The following is a 27,033-nucleotide window of genomic DNA, read 5'->3' on the forward strand; positions in this document are numbered from 1 at the left end:
GCAGATCCTGGAACTCCAGGAACTACAGAGGTTAGGGCAGATGCAGCAGAACATAGGACCCACCGAGCGGATCACCATGATGACGACCGCGACGGTTGCTCGCATCATCAGTTGCCGCTCGAAGCATGCCGGTAACAGGACCCCAGCTGGCTACAACACAAAGGTATGACGGGTCACCCAAAAAATGCTGGGGATTTCTCCTCCAGTGCGAGCTTGTGTTTGATAGCCAGCCAGATGTATATCAGACTGATGTCAGCCGAATAACGCTGGACTGGGCGACGGCGATCTGGCACAAAGGGGAGCGCGCCATGTATTCGCGCTTCCCGGCAGCACTTCAGGATGGTGTTTGACCACCCTCTCTCAGCGAGCGCCGCCAGTGACCACCTGATGGCGATCCAGCTGGGCAGTAGAAAGGTGGCAACCTATTCATTGGAATTTTGGACACTGGTGGAGCAGAGCAACCGGAACCAAGCCTCCCTCCTGTCCTTGTTCCAGCACGGGTTGCACCCCGGATTCAAGACGATCTGGCGTATCAGAGGAGGACTGGTCCCTGGAGTGCTTCATCGAAATGGCCATTATCATCGACAAGCCCCGTGTGGGACCAACTGCCGCCCCCCAGGCTAAACCCCAAGGTTCCCATAGCGGCCCAGGAAATCCCTCAACCGGTGCACCTGGGACAAGGGCACCTGACCCCCGAAGAGAGGCCTCGAAGAATCTGGAGCCCTCAGTGCTTTGACTGCGGTGGCGCGTGTCACTTCCGGGCAAACTGCCCAAGAGAAGACCCACCAGGAACCCTCGTCCGGGAGTCGAGGCGAGTGTGCTGCGTCGCGCCGATACTCATTTGATGGTTCCGATTGAGGTGCAGACACGAGCACTGATGGACTCAGGGGCTGCCAGCTGTTCTATGGACAAGAATTTTGCACAACGGCAGAGCAAAGGGAGTGCGCCGCCACGTTATGAATTAACGCTCTGGACGGGCAGCCATTGGGCTCGGGCATGGTTAAGAGCCAGACTGAGTCCCTGAAAATAAGCGCTGGGGTGTGTCACATGGAAGACCTCACATTTTTTTTAATCAGGACCCCTGACATCCCTATCATTTTGGGGTACACCTGGTTAGCCAAACATGACCCAGTTTTCTCGTGGAGTACAGGAGAATTGGTGGCATGGGGGTGCCAATGCCAGAACACCTGTTTAGCTCTTCCCTGCCTTGCCACCTCAGTAGAGAGCCTGGAAACCATCACGAGTTTTGCAAACCTTTACTGCAGGTTTATCAGGGGTTTCAGCTCAGTGGCAGCTTCCCTGACGAGTCTGCTGCAGGGAAAAGGAACGAGGCTGAGCTGGACGGACGATGCGATACGAGCCTTCAAGACGCTCAAGGAACGGTTCACGACGGCGCCGATCCCCCGACACCCCACCCTGCGCTCCCGATCAAGATGGAGGTGGACGCATCAGCGGTGGGGATTGGAGCGATTCTCTTTCAAAGGCAGGGCAGCCCTTCAAGGTTGCATCCGTGTGCCTTTTTTTTGCGTAAACTAATGCCAGCAGAATGGAACTATGACATAAGTAACTGGGAACTGCTGGCCATAAAGGTGGCACTAGAAGAAGGGCAGCATTGATTGGAGGGGGTCCAACATCCCTTTCTGGTCCTTAATGATCACCGAAACCTAAAATACCTGCAACAGGCTAAGTGTCTAAATCCTCGCCAAGCACGCTGGGCATTGTTTTGTACCCGGTTTCGGTTTATGGTGTCATACAGGCCAGGTTCCAAGAACACCAAGGCCAATGCCCTATCCCGAGTGTATGACAAAGACCCAGGCCCGAAGTCGCCCAAACCTATCCTACCAGAACGAATGGTGGTGGCTCCAGTCAGGTGGCAATGGCAGCAAGAGCTCCGGGCAGTCCAAAAAGGGGACCCTGGGCCAGCAGAAAAGCTGGAAGGTAGAGACTATGTTCCAGTCAGTCTCCGACCGTCTCTCTTACAGTAGGAACAGGACTCCCCAGCGGCAGGGCACTCGGGTTACCGACAGACCCTCTCCCTACTCCAAGGGCGATAATTGGTGGCCGTCCATCCAGGAGGACGTGCTGGAGTATGTTGAGGCTGGTGAAATGTGTGCACAGGCGTGGACCCCAAATCAGAAGCCAATTGGACTGCTGGAACCTCTATCTGTCCCGGCACGGCCCTGGTCTCACATCTCCGTCGACTTCATGGTGGAGCTTCCTGTGTCCCAAGGTAACACTGTCATTCTCACTATTCTGGATCGATTCTCAAAGGCCTGTCTATTAGTTCCCCTACCACAACTCCCATCAGCCTTAGAGACAGCGGAAGCCCTGTTTTAACATGTCTTCTGCATCTATGGCCTCCCAGAGGACATAGTGTCAGATGGAGGCCTGCAGTTTACATCCCAGCTGTGAAAGGCTTTCTGGCACAAACTGGGAGTGTTGTTAAGTCTGACATCAGGTTACCATCCACAGGCCAACGGACATTGTAGAACGACTACACCAGGAACTGGGTAGGCTTCTGTGTAGCTACTGTGGCCAGAGACAACAGCAATGGGCTTGGTTTTTACACTGGACAGAATATGCTCATAATTCTCACTCTCATTCCTCCACCAGCCCCACCCTGTTCCAATGCGTCTTAGGGTACCAGCCTCCCCTCTTCCAATGGCACACAGAAAGCACAGACGTTCCTGCTGTCAAGGCCTGGTACCAGACCAGTGCAGACACATGGTGAGCGGTGTCCGCCCATCTGCACAGCAGCATGCAGCAGTACAAGCAGCAGGCTGACCGGCACCGCTGCCCTGTCACGTTCCAACCAGGTCAGTGAGTCTGGTTGTCCACCAGGGACTTGAAATTGCGACTCCCCTCCCGGAAATTGAGTCCCCGATACATCGGCCTGTACAGGATCATCCCTCGGATCAACCCGGTCACTTACCAGTTGCGCCTGTCACCGACTCTAAGGGTATGCCTTCATTCCATGGCTCCCTCCTCAAGCCCTACAAGGTGTCGTCCGTCTGGACCCCTCAGAGCTCAGAATCTCTACCACCGGTGCAGGTTGAGGGGGCCCCAGCGTACGCGGTTCGGGAGCTCCTGAACTCCCCTCGCTGGCAGGGCCGCATGCAGTACCTGGTGGACTGGAAGGGGTATAGCCCGGAAGAGTGCTGTTGGGTATCAGTGGACATCCTGGGCCCCGCTCTGATCTCGGCCTTCCACCAGGACCATCTGGATTGCCCGGCGCCCTGGCCCAGGGGGTGTCCGCCCCGGTCCAGAAGGGCGGCTGGGGCTGCCCATTGGGCTGGGGGTACTGTCATGCCCACACCTGCAAGCACAACACCACCACCTGGTACCAGTCAGCCCGGCCAGGTATTAAGGCAGTGCCGTCCTGGTACCAGGTGCGGAATCTTGCAAACGCCTCCCTACATGGCTTTGTGATATTCAGCTTTCTTCTCTCTGCACCCAGTTTCCCTGTTTCATGTTTTGACTCTCCTGGTTTCTGACCCTTGCTTGATCTCCTGGTTACTGAGTTTTGCTTCGTCCCTGGAAATGACGTCCATACCTTGAAGACCCACACTTGTCCACGACCTCTGTTTTTCCCTGTCCCTAGGAACGCACCCACACTTGGGTCCAATCTCTACTTCTCCTGGCATCAGTTGTGACACCATGAATACTGAGTTTTCTGGTTTGGCGTAGTGCTTCGATATGGGAGTTACAAACCGATTTCTTGTCTCAACTGCGTTAGGTCAAGGACCCAGAGTATAGACTCTGCATTTCTTCTTATGCTGATATTTTGGAGTGAATCTTGTGGGTTTTTTGCTAGCATATTAATCTAATTCCACTCATCCAATCTTTAGCACCCAGATGTTGAGAGCATTTTTTTCCTTTTCCAGTTTGTGCTGGTCGTGAAACCTGGTGGTCTCTAGGACTGACCGATGGGCCTCGGCTGAGCACAGTATTCTGAGATCGCTGCCTAGTGTTAGAGGTTTATGCAACAGAAAGAACACCGCTACTCCAGGTCTCTCTCCTGCGACACACCAGTTCTGCACTTAGTGTTTCTGTGAAGAATTTATGTACCAGTTGGGGAAGCAATTTATTTATAGAAAAGTATAATTTGGTGCAGGGTCACTTGAACAGTTGATTGTTCCAAGGCAAATGAATATGATAGTTGTAGCATACTGATTTAACATTATGAACTCTATGTACTGTTATCAGCCAACACACCTTATTCACCAAGATGACTTGCACTGCTAGGTATACTACTTATAATGGGTCATTCATCAGTGGAACACACTCTCTCTATCACTCACTATGAGTGACCCTGAACAGCATGTCTTTGGACTGTAAGAGGAAACCAGAGCATCCAATGGAAACAGACACAGGGAGAACATGCAAACTCCACACAGACTGAGTGGGGATTGAACTCATGGCCTCTTAGACCACTCAGGTACTGTAAGACAGCAGGACTACTCAGTGTTCCACCACACTGCCTAGCTTTTTCACATTAATTTCTGCTGTGTACTATTTGCTTACTTTGACTATAATGCACTCACAGTCACAGTGTTGTATCTTCTAATTCAAAGTTGACACAGGGTTATAAATCTCACTCCTGTGGGTTATAGTGTATTTAAAAAATAAAGTTGCCTCTTATTCATATAGTTTGTATGAAACATTTACAAGTGTGTATTTGCATGGGGAGACATGGGGGGTGCAGTGGCACAGCAGGACTGGCCAGGCCCTGCTCTTTGGTGGGGCTGGGGTTCAAGTTCTGCTTGGGGTGCCCTGTGATGGACTGGTGTCCCATCCTGGGTGTATCCCCTCCCCCTCCAGCCCTGCACCCTGCATTGCTAGGCTAGGCCCTGGCTCACCGTGACCCAATTTGGGACAAGCAGCTTTAGCCACTGTGTGTGTGTGTGTGTGTGTGTGTGAGTGAATTTGCAAAACTACACAATCAACTTATTTTTGCAATAAGCCAGTGTTTATCATGAAATGAACAGTTGGTTTGTCTAATAGAATTAAATGAAAATACACATGGGTAGTCTTTGCAGTCAGGGCATTTGTCAGGACATACTGTAACAATGTCATGTAAATACCTTTGCTTTAGACAGAGAAACACTGCTGTCGGCTGCGGTACTGGACAAAGAAGAAGGTGTGTCTGTCCTGGAAGAGGTGATCTTCTACACATTTCAACAATCTGTTTACCACATCACTAAGGTAACAACCGTCTCCATTATCAATGTCAATACATTTTCTCTCCAGGAGCTGGATTGTAGGTAATCTGATGCTGCCAAGTGAATAGATCCAAAGTACTAATTGTACTGTATTGTACTGTAATGTAAATGTTTTTTAAAAAAATTAACAATGTGCTTAGGAATCGTCGGTTTATGCAGCTGCTCATGTGATTTACATTGATTCATATGGTGGAAAGTAACTAACTGTACTTTAGAATCATGCATCGACGTCTTGGTCTCTCTTCCTGCTAACGTAATGCAGACATATTTTCTGTGAGATGTACATCACTTTGGAGAAAGCGTCTGCTAAATGGATAAATGTAAATGTACCGTAGAACTGGAGCTGCTCATCTGTATGTATTTTGTCGCATCTGCCCATTTGTCACAAAGTTTGGATACTTCATTTCCAGATGTAAGAAGAACATAAATAGAAAAAAGATGTACTTCAGGACTTTGGGAAATGTCACTGAAGAAGCCAAAATAGTATTAAATGCTGAAACCATACCATGAGTAAGACAAAAAAATCTATTTACAATGACTGAATTATCCTGAATTGACATTAAATGAAAAATAAATAGCCCTACAGTATGTAAGTGAAGCTGCAGCTGGTGCGAGTAAAGAGGCAGTAGGATAGTATTTTGTGTCCAAAGAAAATCATAGCTGGAACATCAGTAACTCCACTCAGTACTCCATGGAGTGAGTAGAAAGTTTGTTCAATATAAATTATTAGCCCATGAAATATTCTGTTTGGCTGATTTCTTGTAGCAGTTTATTAAGTTTGTAATGCATCTTCTGAGGCCGAGTGAGCGCTAGTAAAAGCAACACATCTCGCTCTCACACACAGCAGCAAAAGAGACGGGTTTTTTTTATTTGCTATTACGTTTTGGACACAATACATAATTTGGGAAATGTAGTGAAAAGTAAATTTGACAGTCTAATAATGTGATTTACTAATGTCCCCGCTGCCCTCCTGCAGTCCCTGTATACTTCTCTGATGGGATTGCTGGATCAAACCCCAGGCCACACAGAGGGGCAGGTGCCAGAGTCAGTGCTCAAGGTTCTGAAGGTGTTCCAGACCACTCAGAGCCTCCTGCAGCAGTGCCAAGTGCACCCCGAGGTCCAGTCTCAGATGTTTGCCTATCTCTTTTTCTTCTCCAATGCGTCACTCTTCAACCAGCTGTTGGACAAAGGTGGGTCCTCCTGCTGAGGAAGTGCTCACCGTAGCACTCACCCTACCCTCTACGTTCAGGTAGAATACACTCATATCTCCACATGAATACAGACTCTGTTCTCACTTATGCTTATGTATTAGACTGTGGGGAAGAAACATCCACTGAGTCATTATAAACTTGATGATGATAATCACCACTGATTTACTGCCCACTTTCAGCTAAATGGCTAAGCCATGCCCTCTGACCCATCGCAGATGCATCGCAGACCCATCGCAACCCCATCCCCCTAAACTTCTTACCTCTTCACATAACAGCCAGGTAGAAGACACAAAGGAGTGAATCTAACTTTGTAGTTCATGAGTCAATGACTGAGGAAGGCATTGCACACCAGTAAAGGTAGCAGCAACATCGCTCACCTGCCTTGTGTAGCAGAACTTGTATAACTACACCTGTTCTGACCAGATTCCTGGCTATGGTTTTTCTACTTTAATATATAAATTAGGTAGTTCGGCATACTTGACTGAAAATAGTCTTCCGCTAATTCTACTCTCCACCGATGCATTCAGTAACAGTGCTGTACACACAGCATTACTTCATCTTCTAATCCACCGTCAAAGCAGTTGATGAAAATGAAATCTCTGATGGCAGGCATCAAGTGGAACAACACTGCTTTTATCTGAGCAGTCCAGAGCTTGTACAGATTACGACTAATTTGGCCAAAAATGGGAAAGAACGGCTTTTGACTGGACTCCGAAGACATACCAACTGCGGAGAAGTGAAGTGCCTGTGAAATTAGCGCACTCTTGAAGATGACTTGCTCTTTTGACCCGAGCAAGTCCATAAACACCATCCTTCTTGGCACAGTGTGTACCATGTGTGAGATGCGCTAAGAGCGATGGATGTTGCAGGAAGTGTAAAAAAAAAGTGAGCCAATGTGCTATATATTCCACAAATGTGAACAGAAGATCGCTGGCGCAGATAATACGTTTTCCACTTGAGTCTGTTATCATCGCGATACTTTTAAATTCCGCCTCTTCCTGCTGTTTGTGCAGTTTCCTAGATTTATGAGGATGACAGTGTTGTTACAAGGTCTCTGCCCATTTGTTTTCGAATGAAAAGAACCAAAGGTGTTTCTGCCAAAATAAAGTTCCTTGTCTCGCAGCAACAGGCCTTTATCCTGTCCCTCATGTTTGCCCGACAAAGGCCGGTATGAGTGAAACACTCTTTTCTCATCATAAGCTGTGTGCAGCTTTATTATACGTTTTTCTGTGGGCCTTAGCTGATGCAGCACTTACACTGTGTATGTCTCTAAAAGAATATGGCAAAACAAGTTCTCCTAATAAATAAAATATTAGCAGTATAACTCAGATGAGTTATTCACAAATCTTGAAGAGGCAATTTAGACTTCTTTGGGTGTTGGGAGGGACACATTACAAGTATCTCAAGGAATATCCTGGCAGTCAGTGATGTGACAGTCCACAATAGTTCTCCTGAAGTGTAGAGGTAGCACATGCATACATATACATGCACTATCCATCCTATATACTGTATATAATTAATTACTCTTTGGCTCGATTATACCTTTTATACAGTATATATGTGTGTGTGGTATAATTAATTACTCATACATATGTCCACATATGAATAATTAATTATATATCATTCATTATATTAATTTAAAATTAAATATATAAGAAAATAAACACACACATAGACGAATATGTATACACACCTAAGCTATTCTCAAGCCAGTGAATGCAGTCTTAAGTGTGGTAAGATAACAGCCATCATTGATGTGGGGGGATGGAAGGGGTGCTGAGGTCTGTGACCAAGGTCTACTCTTACACATCACAAGAACCATTCTCACAGCCATGGCAACCGGCCAAGGCCAGACAGCCAACTACTAATGAGACAATGCTTCTGGTAATATGAATAAGTCTTTGCCTCAGGTCAAATCTATCCTGCTGTCTCAACAGCTGCATTGTCTTTCATAAGGTCTCTAGTCCAGGTGGTCCGGATGCTTTGACAGCAGTATTCCTCTCACCTTTTCACATGACATTTTAAAGTCACTTAATGGCAGAATATTGCTCATTTACATTTAATTCATTTAGCTGATACTTTTCTACAACATGAAGATACTTTGTGTGGTTTACCCTTCTGTACAGCTGGGTTATTTCATTACAGCAATTTAGAGCAGGTACCTGACTTAAAGGTGCAACAGTAGGAGGTGGGATTCAAACCTGGGTCCTCAAGTTGCAAGCACTAACCTCTTCCTGTTGCTGTACTCAGTCATAATGTGCTACAGAACTGGCTCATGTGAGCTTAACATTTTAGATAAATAAAAAGAGAGTGAGTGAATATTAGAAAAAAAATTCATAACTTTGTAACGAAAATATTATATGATATTCAAGTAAGGTCAATGAAATATTTTTCCTTGTTTCCTCTTTCTTATGATTCATATGGTTTATAGCAGGGTGTGTGTGTGTGTGTGTGTGTGTGTGTGTGTGTGTGTGTTTTCAGGGCCTGTGCGAGGCTGGTTCTGCACCTCCAGTGGCCTCCAGTTCAAGACCAATTTGAGAAAAGTTCTAGACTGGACAAGAGGTGCTGGTCTCTCCTGCCCAGCTGGCAGGTTCTTGGCCAAGCTCCGCTGTGCTGTCAGCATCCTTGCCACACCTATCCAGCAGCTCACGCAGGTAACTGCCCACCTGTCCATCGTCCACTGTCAATACGGCCAAAGACATACTGTATGTAGTACTGTTTCGGTGAGCTGCCAGAGCTCAGAGGAAAGGGGACTCTGGGTGTCCTGCACTTTGTCTACTGTCCAAGAAGCAATGGCATGGGTCATCTGGGTGGAGCTGAACACATTCTGTTTCAAAGCACTAAACCATGTCACTGCCCACATTGAGTGGGGCTGCAAAGGCGAGTTTGTGAGAAAGAAGCCTCTGACTGTATTGCAGTTTCGGGGAGTCGCACTGTCATCTCTAGCTGATCGAGCACAATAACTGTAAGGTGATGTGTCACCTTTCCCTTTTATGTTACATGTCCTGAGAGTGCAGTGGGTCAGCCTTCAGGAGCTCCCAAATTGAGCAGATAGATCATCACCGCAGGTCTTTTACTCCTCCTGTGGGTGTCGAAAATATACACTGGTACCAAACTCTGGACATAAACAACCCTATTAGATTCAGGCCTTCATGTTCAAAACATCTACCTAATGGTATTTTCAAAGAATGATACTCTAAACCTAACAGAAGTATTATATGTATTACATAGTACCTTATATGTACTATAGTGCTCTAAAGCCAGGGACTGGTAAAGCATTATGGGAATAAAAATGAGTGGTCATATGTGCACGTACACCAGTATGGCCACTGACCCCAGTGCTCTGTGCTCCTTGTTGCGGGTGTGTGTCTGCAGATGAGCTGGAAGGCACTGCGTGCAAAGTACCCTGCTCTCAAACCTGCACAGCTCCACTACATTGTGACGCAATGCCTGCTGGGAGCTGATATGGGACCAGGGGCTGTGTGGCAACCCACCACTGATGAGGAGGTGCACAACTACAGGACAGGTGTTGCCCTGTTTCTCTAGATGTTTCCTCATCACCTGCTCTTCCTAGGGCATGGCATCTTCACAGTCTGCTAACTGCAAACTGGCACCTTGACACAGCCATTTACCATGTTTTAACCTGATACCTAGGGTATCCCTAGCCATCACAGAAGGGAGTTAATAGTAAAAAAAAAACAGTGATTCACTGGCCACCTTGGTCTTTCCCAGCTGACCTGCTGGAGAGTTTTGAAGACCATCCACCTATCGTGCTGCCCACCAGCGGGTTCCAGGTTGACCTGGAGTCTGACACCGTGGACGACAGCATTTACAGACAGCTTCTATATGTGCGCCACTTTGTGTGGAGCCTGAGGAGCAAGTCACCCTCCACCATGGGCAACACAGATGGACCAGTGCACCAGGTACATGTCACTCTTCACTGCATTGACAGTGTCTAACACCACATCGCCTGTGGCTCAGTCACTCATTCTGGAACAGCGTTACTTCTTTATTGCTTTTAAACAGATTGTGCCTTTTGACTACAGGATATACTATGAGTGCTCAAAGCAACTGTAGGGTGAAATGAGCAGAAATCAAAACTATGTTTTTGATACATTTGAACCTGAACATACGAACATGATTGGGTCCATAACTTGTATTAACTGTTTCTAAGTCCAGACATCCCTCGCTTTATTCAATGAGTAAAAGTTCCGTGCGTGGGGAAAAAAACAGGTAAAGTAATTGTAACTTTCTTAAGATTTTAATTTATTTTATTTTCACCAACTGCTTATCCAGTGCAGGTCTCAGTGTTCTTCTACCTCTGGAAATATTGGGTGTGATGCAAGGTACTCTGTGGATGGGACACCAGTAAGTTGACTCTTATTGTAATTTTCATGAAAACATTTAAATTGTCTGTTTTAAAACACCTTAAAACAAAAAATGCATGACCTCCACTTCCCTGTATTCTATGTGTTGTGTTCTGCTTTGTACAACGTTTGAACAGTTTGTACAATGTTTGAACAGTGCCATGTTCCTTCTGCAAAGCAGGTGGAACCAATATGTAATGGCCAAAACTATTGAAAGATGTATGCACTGTTTGACTTCAAGTTGCTCTCTTTTGTGACTAATAGCATAGTGGTAAGAGCCACTGCCTTTGGGCCCAAAGGTTGCCGGTTTGATTCCCACCTCTGGCTTCAGTACCCTTGAGCAAGGTACTAACCCCAAAAGAGCTCCAGTAAAATTACCCAGCTGTATAAATGGGTAAATAATAGTATCTTAATATTGTAAGTTGCTTTGGAGAAAGTGTCAGCTAAATGAATAAATACAATGGGGCCAATTCATGAAGAAATATTTAGCTGATGCTTTATCCTACGATGAAGGGGCTAAAGGTAGGAGCTTCAACTGCTACACGACCAGCTGCCCTGAGTAACGTTCATCAGAACCTGGGTGTAGAAATGGGCACACTTCTGTGCTTATTTCCTGGGCAGTTTGTTTAAAAGTCTTTTGCAATATATGGCTATAATTAATGAAGGAATATGCTGAATGAAATCACTCATGCATAGCTCTTTAAAGCTGCCCCTCAAACAGCACCACCGTTTCCAGTCTATCTGCATTTTTCCTGCTGTCTGACAGCGACAGATGGAAACACATCATTACTGAAATGTAAAAAATAGGCTGAAGAAAATGCAATTTAAAAGAGAGCAAATGTTTGTATCTTCAGAAAAATACAACTCAAATGTAATATGAGGTACCACAGTGTTTGTATATAGGGAGATTTTTGAATGGAATGTATTTCTGTACTGAAGTTTACCCTTTGTGTACAATAAACTCTGCCTATATTAAAATCTTATCAGTATTGATTGAGTAAACAGATTTATGTCTTACTGCATTCCAAGGTCATGTGTACATTGATTGTGCCAATCCAGCATGCTGTTTGAGCCCCAGGTTGTCATGGCTGCATGAACAACTAAGTGCTCAGACAGTGAGTTAGAGATGTGAAGGAGGAGTAAGTGACTTTGGGGGGGGGGTGTCCCTCAATCAGTTTGCTCTGTAGTGTCATAGCCACTGTGGCTCAATTTCCAGGGTGAGCAGCCTCACTCTCTAGGGTGCCCTGGCTCAGTTGCTTATCCTCAGACAGAGGCAGAACTGAGCAGGGGGCCGACAGGCCCCAGGATGTGGCCGAGGGAGGACCAGGATAGGGTTCAAGCCAACGTACCAATGGTTCCTTCCACCAGGGATCCAAAACGCCCGACGCCACGTGCCTGCCTATACCACCTACAACCCCCAGCTGTCCAGACACAGAGCCAAGACTTGACACACGTGCTGCAGTCACAGCGAAGCCCAGCAGGGCCAATGGCCTGATTGTGAGCGAAATAGAAGGTCAGTGTTCATTCACTGACAGGCTTACTCTGACACTGGCACCACGATTTGCTGGTGACTTGCTATAGTTCAGTTTAATTTGCTTCTACTTAAAAACTTTGTCAGAAATATACAACGTATTTTTCTCTTTCTGAGTGTGAGTAAAAAACTAATATTGTTACATTGTGTTTACTGGTACCTATGCACAAGTGTAAAGTGAACACTTGGTGATAAAAGAGGGTATAACTGAGTAGGTGTGCTGAAATGACAGATGAGAATTCATCGTGTTGCATCCCCTGTGCAACACCTTTAACCAGCACATGGGACTGCAGGCCAATGGGTGGAATTTGGAATCAGCTTCTCCACTTCTCCTTTGGAATTGTATTTATTTCTGCAGTAATTATTCCTACAATTCAGTCTGATCTTAAGTAAAAAAAAAAAAAAAAAGATAATTACAATCTGATTAAACAAATAAGAGTTATTTTCATGTCTGCAGTGAACACACTGGTTATGCTAGAAGGAATGAGAACCATTAGAAGCCAAACATTTTCTGCAGTTGTTCATTAGTTTGGGGCACTTGTTCCTCTTCACAGAATTGTTCATATTTACATTGCATTTGTTCATCCAGTAGTGCTTTTCACAACTAAGAGCTTTATATGACAACACAATGATTGAGACATTCAGTCTCATATGACTGTGACATATGATTTTACTGGCAGTAATAGTAGTCAGGCAAGAAGTGAAAAGGTGATCACGGTGGAGATTTGATGCAACTTTGGAGATCAGGAGAGAAGCGGGTCTGAAACACATTTTCACATCCTTTTTTTTTTGCACCCAAAAGGATTCAGCAGTTCTGAAGGACAGAGGGAGCTCATTTCACCTCATTGGAGCCAAAACTGAGAAACTACGGATTGTATCTGATTGTAATCATTTTAGATGTAATTACTGCATAAACTGAAGATGATTGTGGTTCACTAAGTTTTTCTGTCAACACTGTGATAATGGAAGCTGTATGGTACAGTAGAGCAACAGAACTGTGTCCTACTCGGGCATCATCTAAACAACCCCTCCCATCCCATCCCTCCCCTCTGTGCTGGCATGCTATGTTTGCAGTGGAGCTGGACAAGGGGCCCTTTGGACTAGGTTTGGGCCTCATTGATGGGCTGGTGAGTTGCTATCGCTTTTTTTTTTTTCCGATGCTGGAATAGGGCTTCTGTATCCCTGCCTTCACAGTCTTTATCATTGTCCTAGTATAAATTTGTTTAGCCCTTTGTGTTTTAATACAACTTGGAAAGTCATGCTCATTCTAATGTTTACTGTTTTTTTTCAAAGATATTAAAATTAAATATATTAATATTTAATGCAAGGGATTAAACATTGCTGCTGCATACATATCCGGTTCATGCAAAGCATTTGATAAGGAAGGCTGTCAGATGGGTGTAGCACTGCCATAGTTCACAGTATAAAAATCTTATCTGTACCCAGCAAACTCCCCTTCGATCTCCGGGGATCTACATCCGGACCCTCATTCCAGGTGGCCCAGCATCATCTAATGGGCGTCTCCGTGTTGGGGACAGGATCCTGGCTGTCAATGGGACTGATGTGACTGGATCCAACTACCAGAGGTGAGGGAGGGATGACAAATCAGCAGAGTGGCGCACAGACAGATTGTAAAAATGAATCTCTGGTCAATAGAACCTCTGCTGACACCACAAAAATGATGCTTTGGTGATGATGTCACTTTTTGTCCTCAGTGCAGTGGACCTGATCCGATGGGGAGGTGGGAAACTGAACCTCCTGGTGGAGAAGAAGGACCCTGAGGTATCTGCAATGATCAGAGCCTCGCTGTGCTGAACATTCTAGAATTTTTTCTCTGTGGGCTATCATGGAATGGGAGGTGGCAATGAGCTGGAATCCTACAAGATATTTATGTTCTATATAGGGGGATGTGGTGGGTTGGACCGGGTCCTACTCTCGGGTGGGTCTGGGGTTCGAGTCCCGCTTGGGGTGCCTTGCGATGGACTGGCGTCCTGTCCTGGGTGTGTCCCCTCCCCCTCTGGCCTTACGCCCTGTGTTGCCGGGTAGGCTCCGGTTCCCCGCGACCCCGTCTGGGGCAAGTGGTTATGAAAATGTGTGTGTGTGTATTTATGTTCTTATACTGTTTGATGTAAACCCTTAAGTGTAGTGACCTTGATGAGGGCCAAGCTGTCACATTAATATCATGCACTGCGCACATGTATGAGGCCATATCATCTCTACTTTGCCAGTATTGATAGAGCATCCTTTTAAAGGCCTAATTGGGTTCATTTACAGAAGCTATGTCTTGGGAGAACAATAACACATTATCAGATACCGATTATCTGAATTGTACGATGACTGTTAATTTAAACCTCTATTGTTCCTTAAGCATTTATACTGTTGGAACAAACTACCTTTTAAAACATAATATACAAGAAAATGTAACGTTAGCTCATGTGCAGTTTTTATTTGTATGTTAAATATTGTGATGTGCATTTAACGACTTTAATTTAACCATAAAGTTGTAGACAATGAAATACAACATGTATGCAGTATGTATCATAATAAATGTTATTTTAAAATACCCAATTATGCCTTTATTCTGCAGTGTTTGTGTATATATAAAGTAAAGCATCCTGGAATGATGAAAGACATAACATATCACTGAGATTTGTGCCCTTTTTCAGTTTTCAATGAAATATTCTCAAGCCCACAATTTATTTAACATTCAGTTCCCCTTCAGTGAGCTGCAGGAGCAGGGGCTGTTACTCTCTGCACTATACTTTGACAAACATTTTCCACTGGTCCATGAGTCAACACAGACACCCTCAAGGCAAAGACAGAGCTATCAGAGGCTACTGCCTTCTCTGCTACTTCCTGTTATCCCTTGTTACCCCAGTGGCCAAAGACCCTTAGTTGTACTCTGACTTGCAGCCCAGCCTAGCACAGATACAGTGCTGGACTGCCGTCAACCAGGCAGGAAGTTGGTCTGCTTCTGCAGCAGGCCGCTGAGCACCTGCATGGAGAGCGGCAGAGAGGTGTTTGAGTCGCGATGCCAGCGTGGGCTGCTGCCCTGTGCTGATGGTGCCAACACAAACTGAGCCACGTTGGGCAGCTTGAGAAGGTTCATGAGCTCTTGGGCACGAGTGAGGATCTCCTCTGAGTCCTCCTCACCGAAGCACGCTGCCACTGGCCCACTGTGGGTGAACGAGCGCATCTTGGAAAGAAACAGGGACACCCTGCGGATGAGTGGACACCAGTGTCAACGTTTTGCCTGAAGGGGGGCATCCTTGCCGCCGCCTGCCTCAGGCTTCCTGCAGCTGTGCACAACCATCTCCTCAAAATGGAGTTCCCAGGTAGTGAGAAGAACACATCCACTTGCTGATTTGCCTTTGCACTTCAAGTCACCATGTAATGACATTTATGTTCAGGAAGCAGGTGAATACGACAACATGTAGTTGAGCCCTAGTGCTAATTCCTGTAAACTAATATTAGGTGCTAGTAACAAAACCCTCTGTGGCTGCGGCATTCTGGAAGTACCCCGCCCCCCTCCCCTCCCCTCCCCTCCCCTCCCCCCGCCACATCCCATCCCATGCTAAGTGTTACCTGGGGATGAGGTCCTGGCTCCGAGAGGCCAGCTTAGCCAGCGTGGTCATGAGCACAGTGATGAGCCGTGGGGAGTAGAGGGGGGGGCTGGCTGACTGGCGCACCTGTGTGATCTCAAACAGTACTGCCTCCAGCGTCTCGAAGAAGGTGGTTATGTGCTCCACTGTGCAGTGGGAGTCATGGCCAACCCGCAGGTACTCTCCGATCGCCCAAACCTGTGTATGTCACATCGGTCAAATCCTTTTCCATCTAGGGGACACATCCTCCTTCCCTAACTTATTTCAAAAGTGTGTGGAGGGAAGTTGCCTTGTAGCAATGCCGCTGTTTTACCATGTGTGTGTAGAGCTCCTCCTTGTGGTAGATGTTGGTAGTGGCACCTGTGAAGTCGAGCAGTTCCCGGGACAGGTCCATAATGAGGGAAGGCTGAAGCTTACACAGGAGCAGCAGATGGAAGCTGAACACTCTGTGGAGTGGAATGCAGCGGAATGGGAGCGATCCTAGCGACAAATGGCACTTTGCCACAACATCACGCTCCCACCATCCATCGTCACCATATTGTGAGTTCCTCCATTACCTTCATGTTTCACTTCACGTACCTTGCCCCAAAGCAGTACTCACCTTTGCACCTCCATCTTGTAGTTCTTCACACTTAACAGCAGGCCACTCCTTTCCAACAACACCAAGACCAGCTGGTTTATCAGCTTCCTGTCTGCGAACTATTCACAAAATAGTGGCACGGACACACATCAGAAGAGCTGAATTCACATTTCAGTCATGTGATGAGCCGTCTCCCTGTTGACATCTAAATGTAATGGTGTTGATGATAGTCTCCTCTGCAAACGCCATTACCTGGACAGCAGCGTGGAAGAAGACATGCAGCAGTACAGGGACTGTCTGCGCACAGCGCACCACGCGAGGGCTCTCCACCATATCGGCCAATACCTCATGAAGCATGCTCAACCTGCAAGCAGACACCTCTGTAACGTGTAACCAACAACTGGGTGCTCTCTCCTACAAGCACTGAGGGTTTTATGATGGGTGAGCCAATTTACAGCAGTAAAGCAGCTGAAACTCAGTAGCCATAGAAAGTCATTTCATGGATGAAAGCAGCAAGGAACGGGATCTGGGGCGAAAGGCCCTTCTGTTGTCCCTTGAGAAGGCATTTGAATTGCTTCAGAGAAATATCCAGCTTTATAAAGTGTCAAGTGTAAAATGCAAAACTGTTTCATGTGCAGCCAAGCAAAGAAACATGATGACTAAGGCTCTGAAGGTGGTTCCACTGACCATCCTGCTAACAGTACCTGTCGATAGTGTCTCCAGTTCCTGCCTCAAGCCTCAAGATGTACAGGAACATGCCTCTGTAGTACGGCTGGCGGAAGGCCTCCAGGGAGCTGGTTGTCCGGCCACCCTGGTCCCACAGTGCTCTGTCTGAGGACGGGTAAAAGGCTGCCCTGTGCGACAGTCACAAGGAGTTATTCCAGCTCCTCAGCAGAGTTCTCGCATTCATTTAGAGATCAATGGGGCCTCACTGATGGTGGAATGGAGAAGAATGATCCAAATTTATGCATCAACACACTTCAACAAGTGCAGGTCATTTAATGGCAGGATGCTCAACTTTTTTGTAGCTCACAGTGCGTCTTCTGCCTCACAGCAAAGATGTAAAAAAGTAGGAATTTCTCCTACAATGTCAGTTTTCATAACACAAACCAGCTCATATGTGACTACTAAACAGGGGAATGATGCGAGTACAACCTGAAACCTGTGTTGGCTGATAAACATATTGGGAACAAACTTGTGTATGTTCTGCGTCACTTAGTAAATGAGATGAGCTGGAAGTAACACTGTTGAACACAGCAGCACGCAGAGGAGCACACATGACAATACATGCAGGACGACACACATGATGTTTACCGACACACTACACACTCTGCTATTAAATGCCGATTGTGAGGTTCTCCTCAATTTCCCTGCTATTTTCACTAAATCTTATTATTACCCAAAAAATTAGCAAGCAAGGTGACAAGCATGTGCCAAAGAAGTGTGCTGGTGATACAACTTTTGGTGGTGAGCGTAAAAGAAAAGATTTTAACACTTGAAGAAAAATTAATGTTACAGGAGGCAAAGGTGTGTTCAGCCTATCCTCACTTTTTCAGCGGATAGGCTGAACACACCATTGACTCCTTTATCTCCTTGCATTTTTTTCCTCCTCTTCTTTCTGCTCTTTCAGTTTCTTTTTACAAATTTAACATTTCTGAATTGTGCTAACATTTTTATTTGGACTGTTCTCAAAATTGGTAAGGCTTTGGTTATGAATATGTTTAGGCCTTATGTGCTCCTCCTCCCATCATGTTTCTCCCATGAGCGCTGTCATTTATTTTCCATAAAGCAAGGTTTACAGGAACACATCTGTTGCTGTAATTGCAGAAGAAACAGTAAAACTAATCCCTTTTCTTTCCCTAGAGGAGATAAACTGCTAGCAGACAAGTGAAAATGTGTCTCAGCAAGCTCGGCAGCCTCTCAGGATGCTGAGTGAGTCAGGGCTCTGGACGCACCTGAGCTGGATGTCCAGCGCAGCTGCCAAACAGGGCAGGTCTAGCAGTGAGTGCAGCAGCTCAATGGCCGTCTCAGGAGCCAGTAGGGAAGGGAGCAGCTCCACGTACTCTGAGACGAGCGCCGGGCTGTTCCAGGCCAGGAACTACATTTAGACAAAGTAGTAATGAGGATTGTGTCGCTACCCAGGGGTAGATCTGGGTCAGGTAGACAAATCTGTCTGACCTTGAGCAGGTTGGGAAAGCTCTGCCGGTAGAGAGTTACACGCTCCCGAAGCACAGCCATGTTGGCACGGCAGAACTGCGTAAACTCGAAGGCCAGCATGGACTCGTTGAACAGGTCGGCTGGGAAAGAGAACAGCAGCTGGCGGAACACCCCCTCTGAGTCCACAGCAGCCGTCTCACCTGGGCGGACAGGGGCAAGAGAGGTGGCACAGTGTCTAGCTACCACACCAACCTTTAGCCCAAATCACTGCCACACTGTAGAGGCTAATAATGCAGTATGGCACCAGGCTGACCACTAAGCGCTCCGGAAAAAGAGCCCAGACTCCAGTACTGTTGAACAACTCTATGGATAGTAGCCTTCAGTACCTCCACCCTTTGTAGCAAGACCAAACACCGAATGCTGGACTGGTGAAGTAGGAAACAGTGATGATCACGCGTGCACAGCACTCAACTGTGGTTCAGGTAGAACTGCGCAATGGGCAGCAGAGTTCGGGAGAAGGCCAGGTCTCCACTTATGCGTCCATACAGCGCCTTGATGCAGGGAAAGGCCCGGTACACGAAGGAGGCGTCCTCTTTACAGATGATGTCCATCACCGTCACGGCCTCCACCAGGCACTGCGGGGAGCCACGTGTTATTAGATGTCACAGCAGTAGCAAACTGAAAAAGCCCAGATTGCAAAATGACAGAAATGTGAGCGATTTCACTTAGCAGCATTCGTTCATAAACAAGAAAGCAGCTCGTTGATCTTGTCAGAGGAATAAAAGTGGCAGATAGCCTTCTATCCCTGGTACTTAACAGCTTTCTGAAGATCTGAGTCAACTTTCTTTGCTGCTTCTACAAGGAACAAAAACAAAACATACATTAGAAAATTCCTAAATCATTTCACTCATGTTGCCAGCAATTTTTATCAAGAGTATACTTCAATGAACACACACACAATGTACTAAATGGGAGGCAGACGGTGGCGTAGTGCTTACAGCTTCTACCTTTGCAGCCAAAGATTGCAGGTTCAAACCCCACCTACTGCTGTAATACCCTTGAGCAAGGTACTTACCCTAAGTTGGTCCAGCAAAATTACCCAGCTGTATAAATGGATAAATAACTGTAAATAGTTTAACGCTAAATCGCCCTGGAGAAAAGCTTCAGATACATGAAGAAATGTCAATACATGCTGCTGGCAGCGCTCAACATGCTCTCACACATGTATATTCCCACCACTAGACATACACATTGTATTCAATGTGCCTAATGAGTCTGTTACTCATCTCTTTCTCTCACTCTCACACACACACAAAAAACAAACTGCTGAATGAGCTGCTGGCAGAACTCAATCAATCCACACGCGGACACAGACTCACTGCGATCGCTCTGTTCAATGAGCCGCTGGCAATACTCAAAGGCTTTCTCTCGTAGACGCTCCTTGGGGGGGAGCATGCGACTGGATGAAGATGTTGCGGAGACCATGGACATCACTGATCCATCAACTTCAGACTTGTCATCTGCAGCAATTTCAAACATTTAAGTGCACGGCCAACAATCCTTGCTAACCACTCACATTTCTGCACAGGCTTCCTCTGTATGATGAATACTTTTACGAGAATTCGTACTAGTAACAGTAATTTGTACTGAAAATTGATGGGCATAAGCTGTCAACTCACATTTTATGAAAAATACCTTAAGAGAAAAGAAAGTGCAATTCAGAATACGCGCCTTGGTGACGTTCACCACCACACAAGGTGAGAAACCTCCCTACAATGGTCGTGGCTTCTCCTGCATGTCTCAGCTGCCAGCTGTGTGCTCTCTTATAAGAATCTCTCAGACACCTTGTATTCCTCTATCATCTACAGTAAAAATAAGCACTAAAGCACACACACACATACATACATTGACTGAAACCGCTTGTCCCGAGTGGAGTCGCGGTGAGGGAGCCTAACCCGACAACACGGGGCGCAAGGCTGGAGGGGGAGGGGGCACACCCAGGACGGGACGCCAGTCTGTCGCAAGGCACCCCAAGCGGGACAAACTCCAGACCCACCAAAGAGCAGGCACAGGCCAAACCCGCTGCAACACTGCGCCCCCCTCAGCACAAAAGCAAAAATGTTTTAAAGGAAGTGCGAAAACCTGAAATGGCAAATAAACCCGAGAACCTACAGTGATGCATTGAATTCTCTTGAGAGTCAATATTATTATTAGAAATTTATACTGCCCATCATAACCATAAAAACCCATAACAACCTGGACAATGGCAATATCGCATCATCAATTCCTCTGAAATGTATGTCTTTAGACTGTGGGAGGAAACAGGAGCACCAGGAACAAATCCACATGAACATGAGGAGAACACTACACTACTCAAAACTTTACACAGACTGACCCAGGAGCTGTGAAACATACACCGTGCCACCATTTTGCCCAAGAAAAACAGAATGAAAGAAGAAACAGAAAATAATAGTAAGATAAATGATGAGAGAAAAAAAGAAGACAGAAATAATATTTTATGTATATGCAGTTTTAAACATGCATGTCTTAAGCCTGGATGTAAGGGTTTCCAGAAATGTTTTACTCTTATGCACTTGGTTTTGAATCATGCTTTCTCTGTGCTTAAAAGCAAGAATTTTACATGAGCACATTAATTATTTTTCATGTTTAAATTAATGGTAATGATGAGTTCTTTTCATGAGAATTCACTGGACGAGCAGATCTACAGGAAGCCTGTAAAATACCTACAAACCATAAACAATTTACTCAGTTGTAATTAAAGCAGTCATGTTTCAGACTTTACAAATCAAATTTGCTAGATTTCTTTCCATTTATTTTGGAAAGATTTCAGGGCAGCAAAAAAAAAAAAAAAAAAAAAAAAACAACACGTATCGCAATAAATCAACGGCTAAAAGTGATGACAAAAATCCAGATACTTGATCAAAAGCACAGGAGGAGTAACTGGACTTTCAGGTAAACAAAAGCACTGCCAAATGCAAGCGGAAAATCACAAAATCATTTCAAATAGTACCATCAGGATTTGCTTCGTTTTGCCGCTTGCCTTATGAAAGTGACTGTACAAACTGCACTCTCTTAATCTGAGCTGGTAAAAGTCAAATTCATCTTTAAATTACTTTTCCCGCAATAACTGCTGCAAGGCATTTAATGAAGAAAGTGTCGATCCCTACTCATGCGTTCAGCGACATGATACAAGAATCACAAAACTGTACTCGCCTACTGTAAATATGAGATATATACCGAGAGAAATACCTACCCTTAGTAATGGAGAGAGAGGGGAAAAAAGCAAACTGCAAGTTTTTGACAAGTGCTTCCTGAATTTCAGCTGTGACATTACCTGTGTCCCCGCTGCTGGTCTCTTCAATGTCATAGGTCAAGAGCCATTTCCTGATCATGGAGAACGCATACATGTTCATCCACTGATCTTCAGTGAAGCCCTGACCCACACAGAGCACAGTGAAGAAGTCTCCCACCACTGTCCCGTCCACCTCAGTCACAGGGACAGGCTACACCGAGGGGGTTGGGGGTTGTGGGGGGAAAAACACCATATGTCAGACTGTGCAGACGGTCCTCAAAAGACACCGTGGACTCCTTGAGTGGACAGTTTGACCTAACCTGGCGGGTTCTGGGACCTGTGAAGAATCCTCCGGAGGAGGCGGCAATCCCCTGCTGGACACTGGCATAGCGCAGCCAATCCACAAGCTTCCTGCTCACCAGATTCACATGGTCTCCATGTGAAAAGGACAAGGCACACATGAATAGAAGCGCAATTCCACACATTCCATGTAAGCCTTACACTCTTCTTCCTTGGCTACCAATGAGCAAATGAGTGAGTCAAGGGACTGCCTGTGACTGATGGAGACACCTGTCCAGTGCTGAAAAATGTGGCGTGCCCATTCGAGATCAGCAAACAACGGATTCTAAACGCCGTTCTCAGGCCAAAGAGCTGAAACTCACCCTCCGACAGACTATGAGGGGAACATGCAATCACCCTGGAGAGGATGGGAAGAACATGTCGAGACACCTGGACGTCGGGCTGCCAGCACTCCAGGCTCTTTAGCAGATGGTGACACAGGCCGGTCAGCTCACTCTTACATGCAGCCTGGGCAAACGAGAGCGTCACTGAAGCTTGTCTGGAAACTTCCGGTCAATCCAGTCAAGATACATTTTCAAAACCTTTCTGTCGTGATTTTCACAATGTCCAATGAGCCATCTGGAAGCAGCAGGTCATGAACAAACTATGCTGGAATGCTCACAATAGTGACCCAAGGCTCACTTGTGGTCAACTCTACCTGTGCAAGAATCACCACGGCCACGTAGCTGACTGTCCTCCCATCCTGGTGGTCCCTCAGAGCCAGCCTGTCCTCACAGACAGCAATGCTCTCCCTCAGGATGGAGGAAGACAGAACCTGGAGCTGCTCTGGTGAGCTGGGGCAGCAGAGCAGGTCTTGCAACCTCTTGAGAAGATCCACAGGGAGCCTGAATTGATTGAAACACAACCATCACAGTTACTGAGATGCGTCCCTTTTTAGAATGAACAGCAAACACCCACTTTGTGGCAGACAGACAGAGTGACAGACAAAGACAGACAGACAGACAGAAAAACAATGAAACTGAGAGTGAGACAGCACCAGACAGAGAATCTACTGCCAATGAAGAGACACATGAAGACGATGCCTGGCAGTCCTATAACATTTTTATATATTCATTTGACGCTTTTCTCCAAAGCGACATACATCTCATGGAAAATACAATGTGTTCATTGCATTAGGAGAAAGAGACACTTAGATGTAGACGCATAATTCTTAAGTACAGTTCATTTCTTTCCACCGCATGAACCAATCGTGCATCAGACGTCACAAGACACACTTACGTCCTGCCATACTTGTGAGCGGACACGATGAGACGCAGTCTCTGCAGACAGTCCAGGGTGTCGCCGCCCTCTCTGCCCTGAGGCTGAAGCAGTTTACATATCTTGGAGTAAAAGGACCGCAGCTCTTCCTGCTGTATCTCTCTGAAATGGGTACAAATAACACACGTTAGGAGGACAGGAATCTCACCTCGGTCTCAGCACAAGCACTAGTAGTAGTACACACGAACAACGCGATGCCTGAGTCTGTGGTAACGGTAAAATTCTGTAAATCAATCGCACCTCGCCTGTTTAATCAAGCTCTCGGATCCAGAAGCATACATATTTACAAAAATAATTTCTTTGCAAAAACACCAGTACACATCGAAATTAATTAGTGTACGTTCTCGGAGTTATCTTGCAGAACTTATTTTTACAGCAGAACAATTTATTTCTCTACCGCTTCCGGGTTTGAAGTCACGTGAATGGACGGAACACATATGCATGATGGGAATAGGAGTTTCACTTCAATCCTCGACAATAACACACTTATCGTGTATTTCTTCCAGTAATAAAATAAAATACGAAGTAGGAAAACAGTTTAGTTTATGCAGTAGGTATTAATATCGGATTTTTATGTTTTACGTCACTTAATAATATTCATACAAGTTTTCAAACACGAGTGTATAAATGAAGAGTTGAACGGAGAGCAACCTCCTTACCTGAATGTCCTTTAGAACAGTGTGACATATGTTCATCTCCCGGCTAATTAGCAAAGTTAAATTCTCTTGCAACAAGTCATACAAGAAGTATTTAGAAACATGATTTTAGGTCTTTTAATGTCACTGAAATTGATGAATCCATTCATTATGACTGACTTCCTTATAAAATTTTCAACAAGATTCTGTTACAGTAAAAACTCATGGTGCTCTAGGGGTTACAGAGAAAACAGTGGTATTGTAATGGCGCTGAAGGGGGACTGGTTTGGATTAATGTAAATGTAGTTGATGTTACTGTCTATTCCTATACATAGTCCTGTGTTCCTTTCTGATTGGCTGTTATAATATTAATTTGGGCGGGTTCAAGGGGTGACACCTTAACCATTGTGTGGAGTAGATGGACTTAGAGTGACCTGAGGGAACTCTGAAGTGCTCAGCAGACTGTCTCTTACTGTGTGGTGTCTTTGTCAAGATTCCTATTGAAGAGATATGTATGAGGAGGTGCTTGGCAGGGGCATGTTTACTAAGAGTATGAGAATAGAATCAGAATCAGAATCAGAACGAGCTTTATTGCCAAGTATGTTCACACATACAAGGAATTTGTCTTGGTGACAGGAACTTCCACAGCACAGACAGAATGACAGTGGCAAGATAGAGCATATGAATAACGGATAAAAAATATATAAAAATACAAAAGTACCCAATATACAAGAATAGTCACTAGATACAAATGCAAGGGAGTGTGAGTAGAGATATGATGTGATAAACAGAAGTATAAATAGCATTGTGTATTGCACTGGTTTACTCCCTAGGGGGGATTTAGCTGTTCATCAGGTAGATGGCCTGAGGAAAGAAACTTTTCTTGTACCTGGCTGTCCTGGTGCTCGGTGCTCTGTAGCGCCGGCCAGATGGCAAAGGTTCGAAGAGGAAGTGGTCTGGATGTGAAGGGTCTGGAATGATTTTGCTAGCCCCTTTTACTGACTCTGGACGAGTGCAGTTCTTGGAGAGCTGGGGGGGGGGGTGTGCCGATGATTCTTCCAGCAGTCCGAACTATCTGCTGTAGTCTTCTGATGTCTGATTTCGTAGCTGAGCCGAACCAGACAGTTATAGAGGTGCAGAGGACAGACTGGATGACTGCGGAGTAGAATTGCATCAGTAGCTCCTGTGGCAGGTTGAACTTCCTCAGCTGGCGAAGGAAGTACAACCTCTGCTGGGCCTTCTTCACAATGGAGTCTATGTGGGGCTCCCACTTCAGGTCCTGTGAGATGGTGGTGCCCAGGAACCTGAATAACTCCACTGTTGTCACAGTGCTGTTCATGATGGTGAGTGGGGATAATGCTGAGGTGTTTCTCCTGAAGTCTACGATCATCTCCACTGTTTTGAGCATGTTCAGCTCCAGGTTGTTGTGACTGCACCAGACAGCCAGCTCTTGGACCTCCTGTCTGTAAGCAGACTCGTCACCATCCCGGATGAGGCCAATGAGTGTGGTGCTGTCTACAAACTTCAGGAGTTTGACAGAGGGGTCTCTAGCGGTGCAGTTGTTGGTGTACAGGGAGAAGAGCAGTGGGGAGAGCACACATCCCTGGGGGGTGCCAGTACTGATTGTGCGAGTATTAGATGAGAATTTTCCCAGCCTCACTAGCTGCTGCCTGTCTGTCAGGAAGTTGGTGATCTACCAACAGATGGAGGTGGGCACAGAGAGTTGGGTTAATTTGGACAGGAGGAGGTGTGGGATGATGGTGTTGAAGGCTGAGCTGAAGTCCACGAACAGGATTCTCGCATAAGTCCCTGGTTTGTCCAGATGTTGCAGGATGTAGTGCAGTCCCATGTTCACTGCATCATCCACAGACCTGTTTGCTCGGTAAGCAAACTGCAGGGGGTCCAGCAAGGGTCCAGTGATGTCCTTCAGGTAGTCCAACACCAGTTTTTCAAGTGACTTCATGACCACAGACGTTAAGGCGACAGGTCTGTAGTCATTAAGTCCTGTGATTTTGGGTTTCTTCGGAATGGGGATGATGGTGGAGCGTTTGAAGCAGGAAGGAACTTCGCACATCTCCAGTGATCTGTTGAAGAGCTTTGTGAAGATAGGGGCCAGCTGGTCAGCACAGGTTTTTAGGCAGGCCGGTGAGACACCGTCTGGGCCTGGTGCTTTCCTTGTCTTCTGTTTGCGGAAGACCTGACACACCTCCTCTTCACAGACCCAAAGTGTAGGAGGGGGGGAAGAGTGGGGTTGCTGGAGGTTTTGGTGGATATATGGAGAGAAAGTCAGAATGGGTGTGGGGTGTGAGACAGGGTTTTTCAAACCTGCAATAAAACTTATTCAAATCGTCAGCCAGTTGTTGGGCTGACACGGTGCTGGGGGGTGGTGTCTTGTAATTTGTGATGTCTTTCAGGCCTTTCCACACTGATGCAGGATCGTTAGCTGAAAACTGTTTCTTCAGCTTTTCAGAGTAGTTTCTCTTAGCCACTCTGATCTCTTTTGCCAGTGTGTTTTTGGCCTGTTTATACAAGACTCCGTCCCCATTCTTGTAGGCGTCTTCTTTGGCCTGACGAAGCTGTCTGAGTTTTGCAGTGAACCACGGTTTGTCATTGTTGTATGTTAAACGAGTCCGGGTAGGGATGCACATATCCTCACAGAAACTGATATACAATGTTACAGAGTCTGTGAGCTCAGCCAGATCGCTAGCAGCAGCCTCAAAAACACTCCAATCGGTGCACTCGAAGCAGGCTTGGAAGTCCTGCTCTGCTTCCCCAGTCCATCTTTTAACAGTCCTTAT

At 46.0% G+C, this 27,033-nt stretch overlaps 2 protein-coding genes across 3 annotated transcripts in view; one reads left to right on the top strand and one right to left on the bottom strand.

The window, feature by feature from the left end:
- LOC108922507 (ras-associating and dilute domain-containing protein-like) overlaps positions 1-14,146 on the top strand; it is a 32,145-nt gene extending 17,999 nt beyond the window's left edge. Inside the window, exons 6-15 of the mRNA XM_018732700.1 lie at positions 5,096-5,205; positions 6,199-6,412; positions 8,915-9,087; positions 9,809-9,959; positions 10,166-10,356; positions 10,730-10,801; positions 12,169-12,313; positions 13,406-13,458; positions 13,778-13,917; positions 14,047-14,146. Coding sequence (XP_018588216.1) covers positions 5,096-5,205; positions 6,199-6,412; positions 8,915-9,087; positions 9,809-9,959; positions 10,166-10,356; positions 10,730-10,801; positions 12,169-12,313; positions 13,406-13,458; positions 13,778-13,917; positions 14,047-14,146 — 1,349 coding nt within the window. The remainder of the gene's footprint in view (positions 1-5,095; positions 5,206-6,198; positions 6,413-8,914; positions 9,088-9,808; positions 9,960-10,165; positions 10,357-10,729; positions 10,802-12,168; positions 12,314-13,405; positions 13,459-13,777; positions 13,918-14,046) is intronic.
- Positions 14,147-14,911: 765 nt separating this feature from the next.
- ap5z1 (adaptor related protein complex 5 subunit zeta 1) lies at positions 14,912-24,005 on the bottom strand. 2 transcript variants are annotated; one of them, XM_018732668.2, is made up of 17 exons: positions 23,841-24,005; positions 23,562-23,702; positions 22,981-23,167; positions 22,646-22,790; positions 22,304-22,416; positions 22,026-22,194; positions 20,050-20,190; positions 19,488-19,525; positions 19,143-19,305; positions 18,692-18,870; positions 18,469-18,611; positions 17,218-17,367; positions 16,766-16,877; positions 16,535-16,632; positions 16,247-16,379; positions 15,917-16,131; positions 14,912-15,549 (listed from the first exon to the last, which is right to left on the bottom strand). In XM_018732668.2, the coding sequence occupies exons 1-17, from the start codon at positions 23,879-23,881 to the stop codon at positions 15,279-15,281; spliced, it is 2,439 nt and encodes an 812-aa protein (XP_018588184.2). In that variant the 5' UTR covers positions 23,882-24,005; the 3' UTR covers positions 14,912-15,278. The 2 variants fall into 2 exon arrangements, with proteins under 2 accessions (XP_018588184.2, XP_018588185.2); XM_018732669.2 differs by lacking the exons at positions 23,562-23,702; positions 23,841-24,005 and adding an exon at positions 23,425-23,454.
- Positions 24,006-27,033: the final 3,028 nt, after the last annotated feature.

Source organism: Scleropages formosus, chromosome 3 (assembly GCF_900964775.1).
Source record: "Scleropages formosus chromosome 3, fSclFor1.1, whole genome shotgun sequence".
Taxonomy (NCBI): domain Eukaryota; kingdom Metazoa; phylum Chordata; class Actinopteri; order Osteoglossiformes; family Osteoglossidae; genus Scleropages; species Scleropages formosus.

Bases quoted from the DNA above. Each gene is read 5' to 3' on its own strand.
- ap5z1 (XM_018732668.2), bottom strand. From the start codon at position 23,881: ATGTATGCTTCTGGATCCGAGAGCTTGATTAAACAGGCGAG. The intron at 16,633-16,765 runs GTAATGGCGTTT...TTTTGTGAATAG, and splicing joins TCTTCCACGCTGCTGTCCAG to TTCGCAGACAGGAAGCTGAT. The intron at 15,550-15,916 runs GTAACACTTAGC...ACTCATCCGCAG, and splicing joins AGCCAGGACCTCATCCCCAG to GGTGTCCCTGTTTCTTTCCA.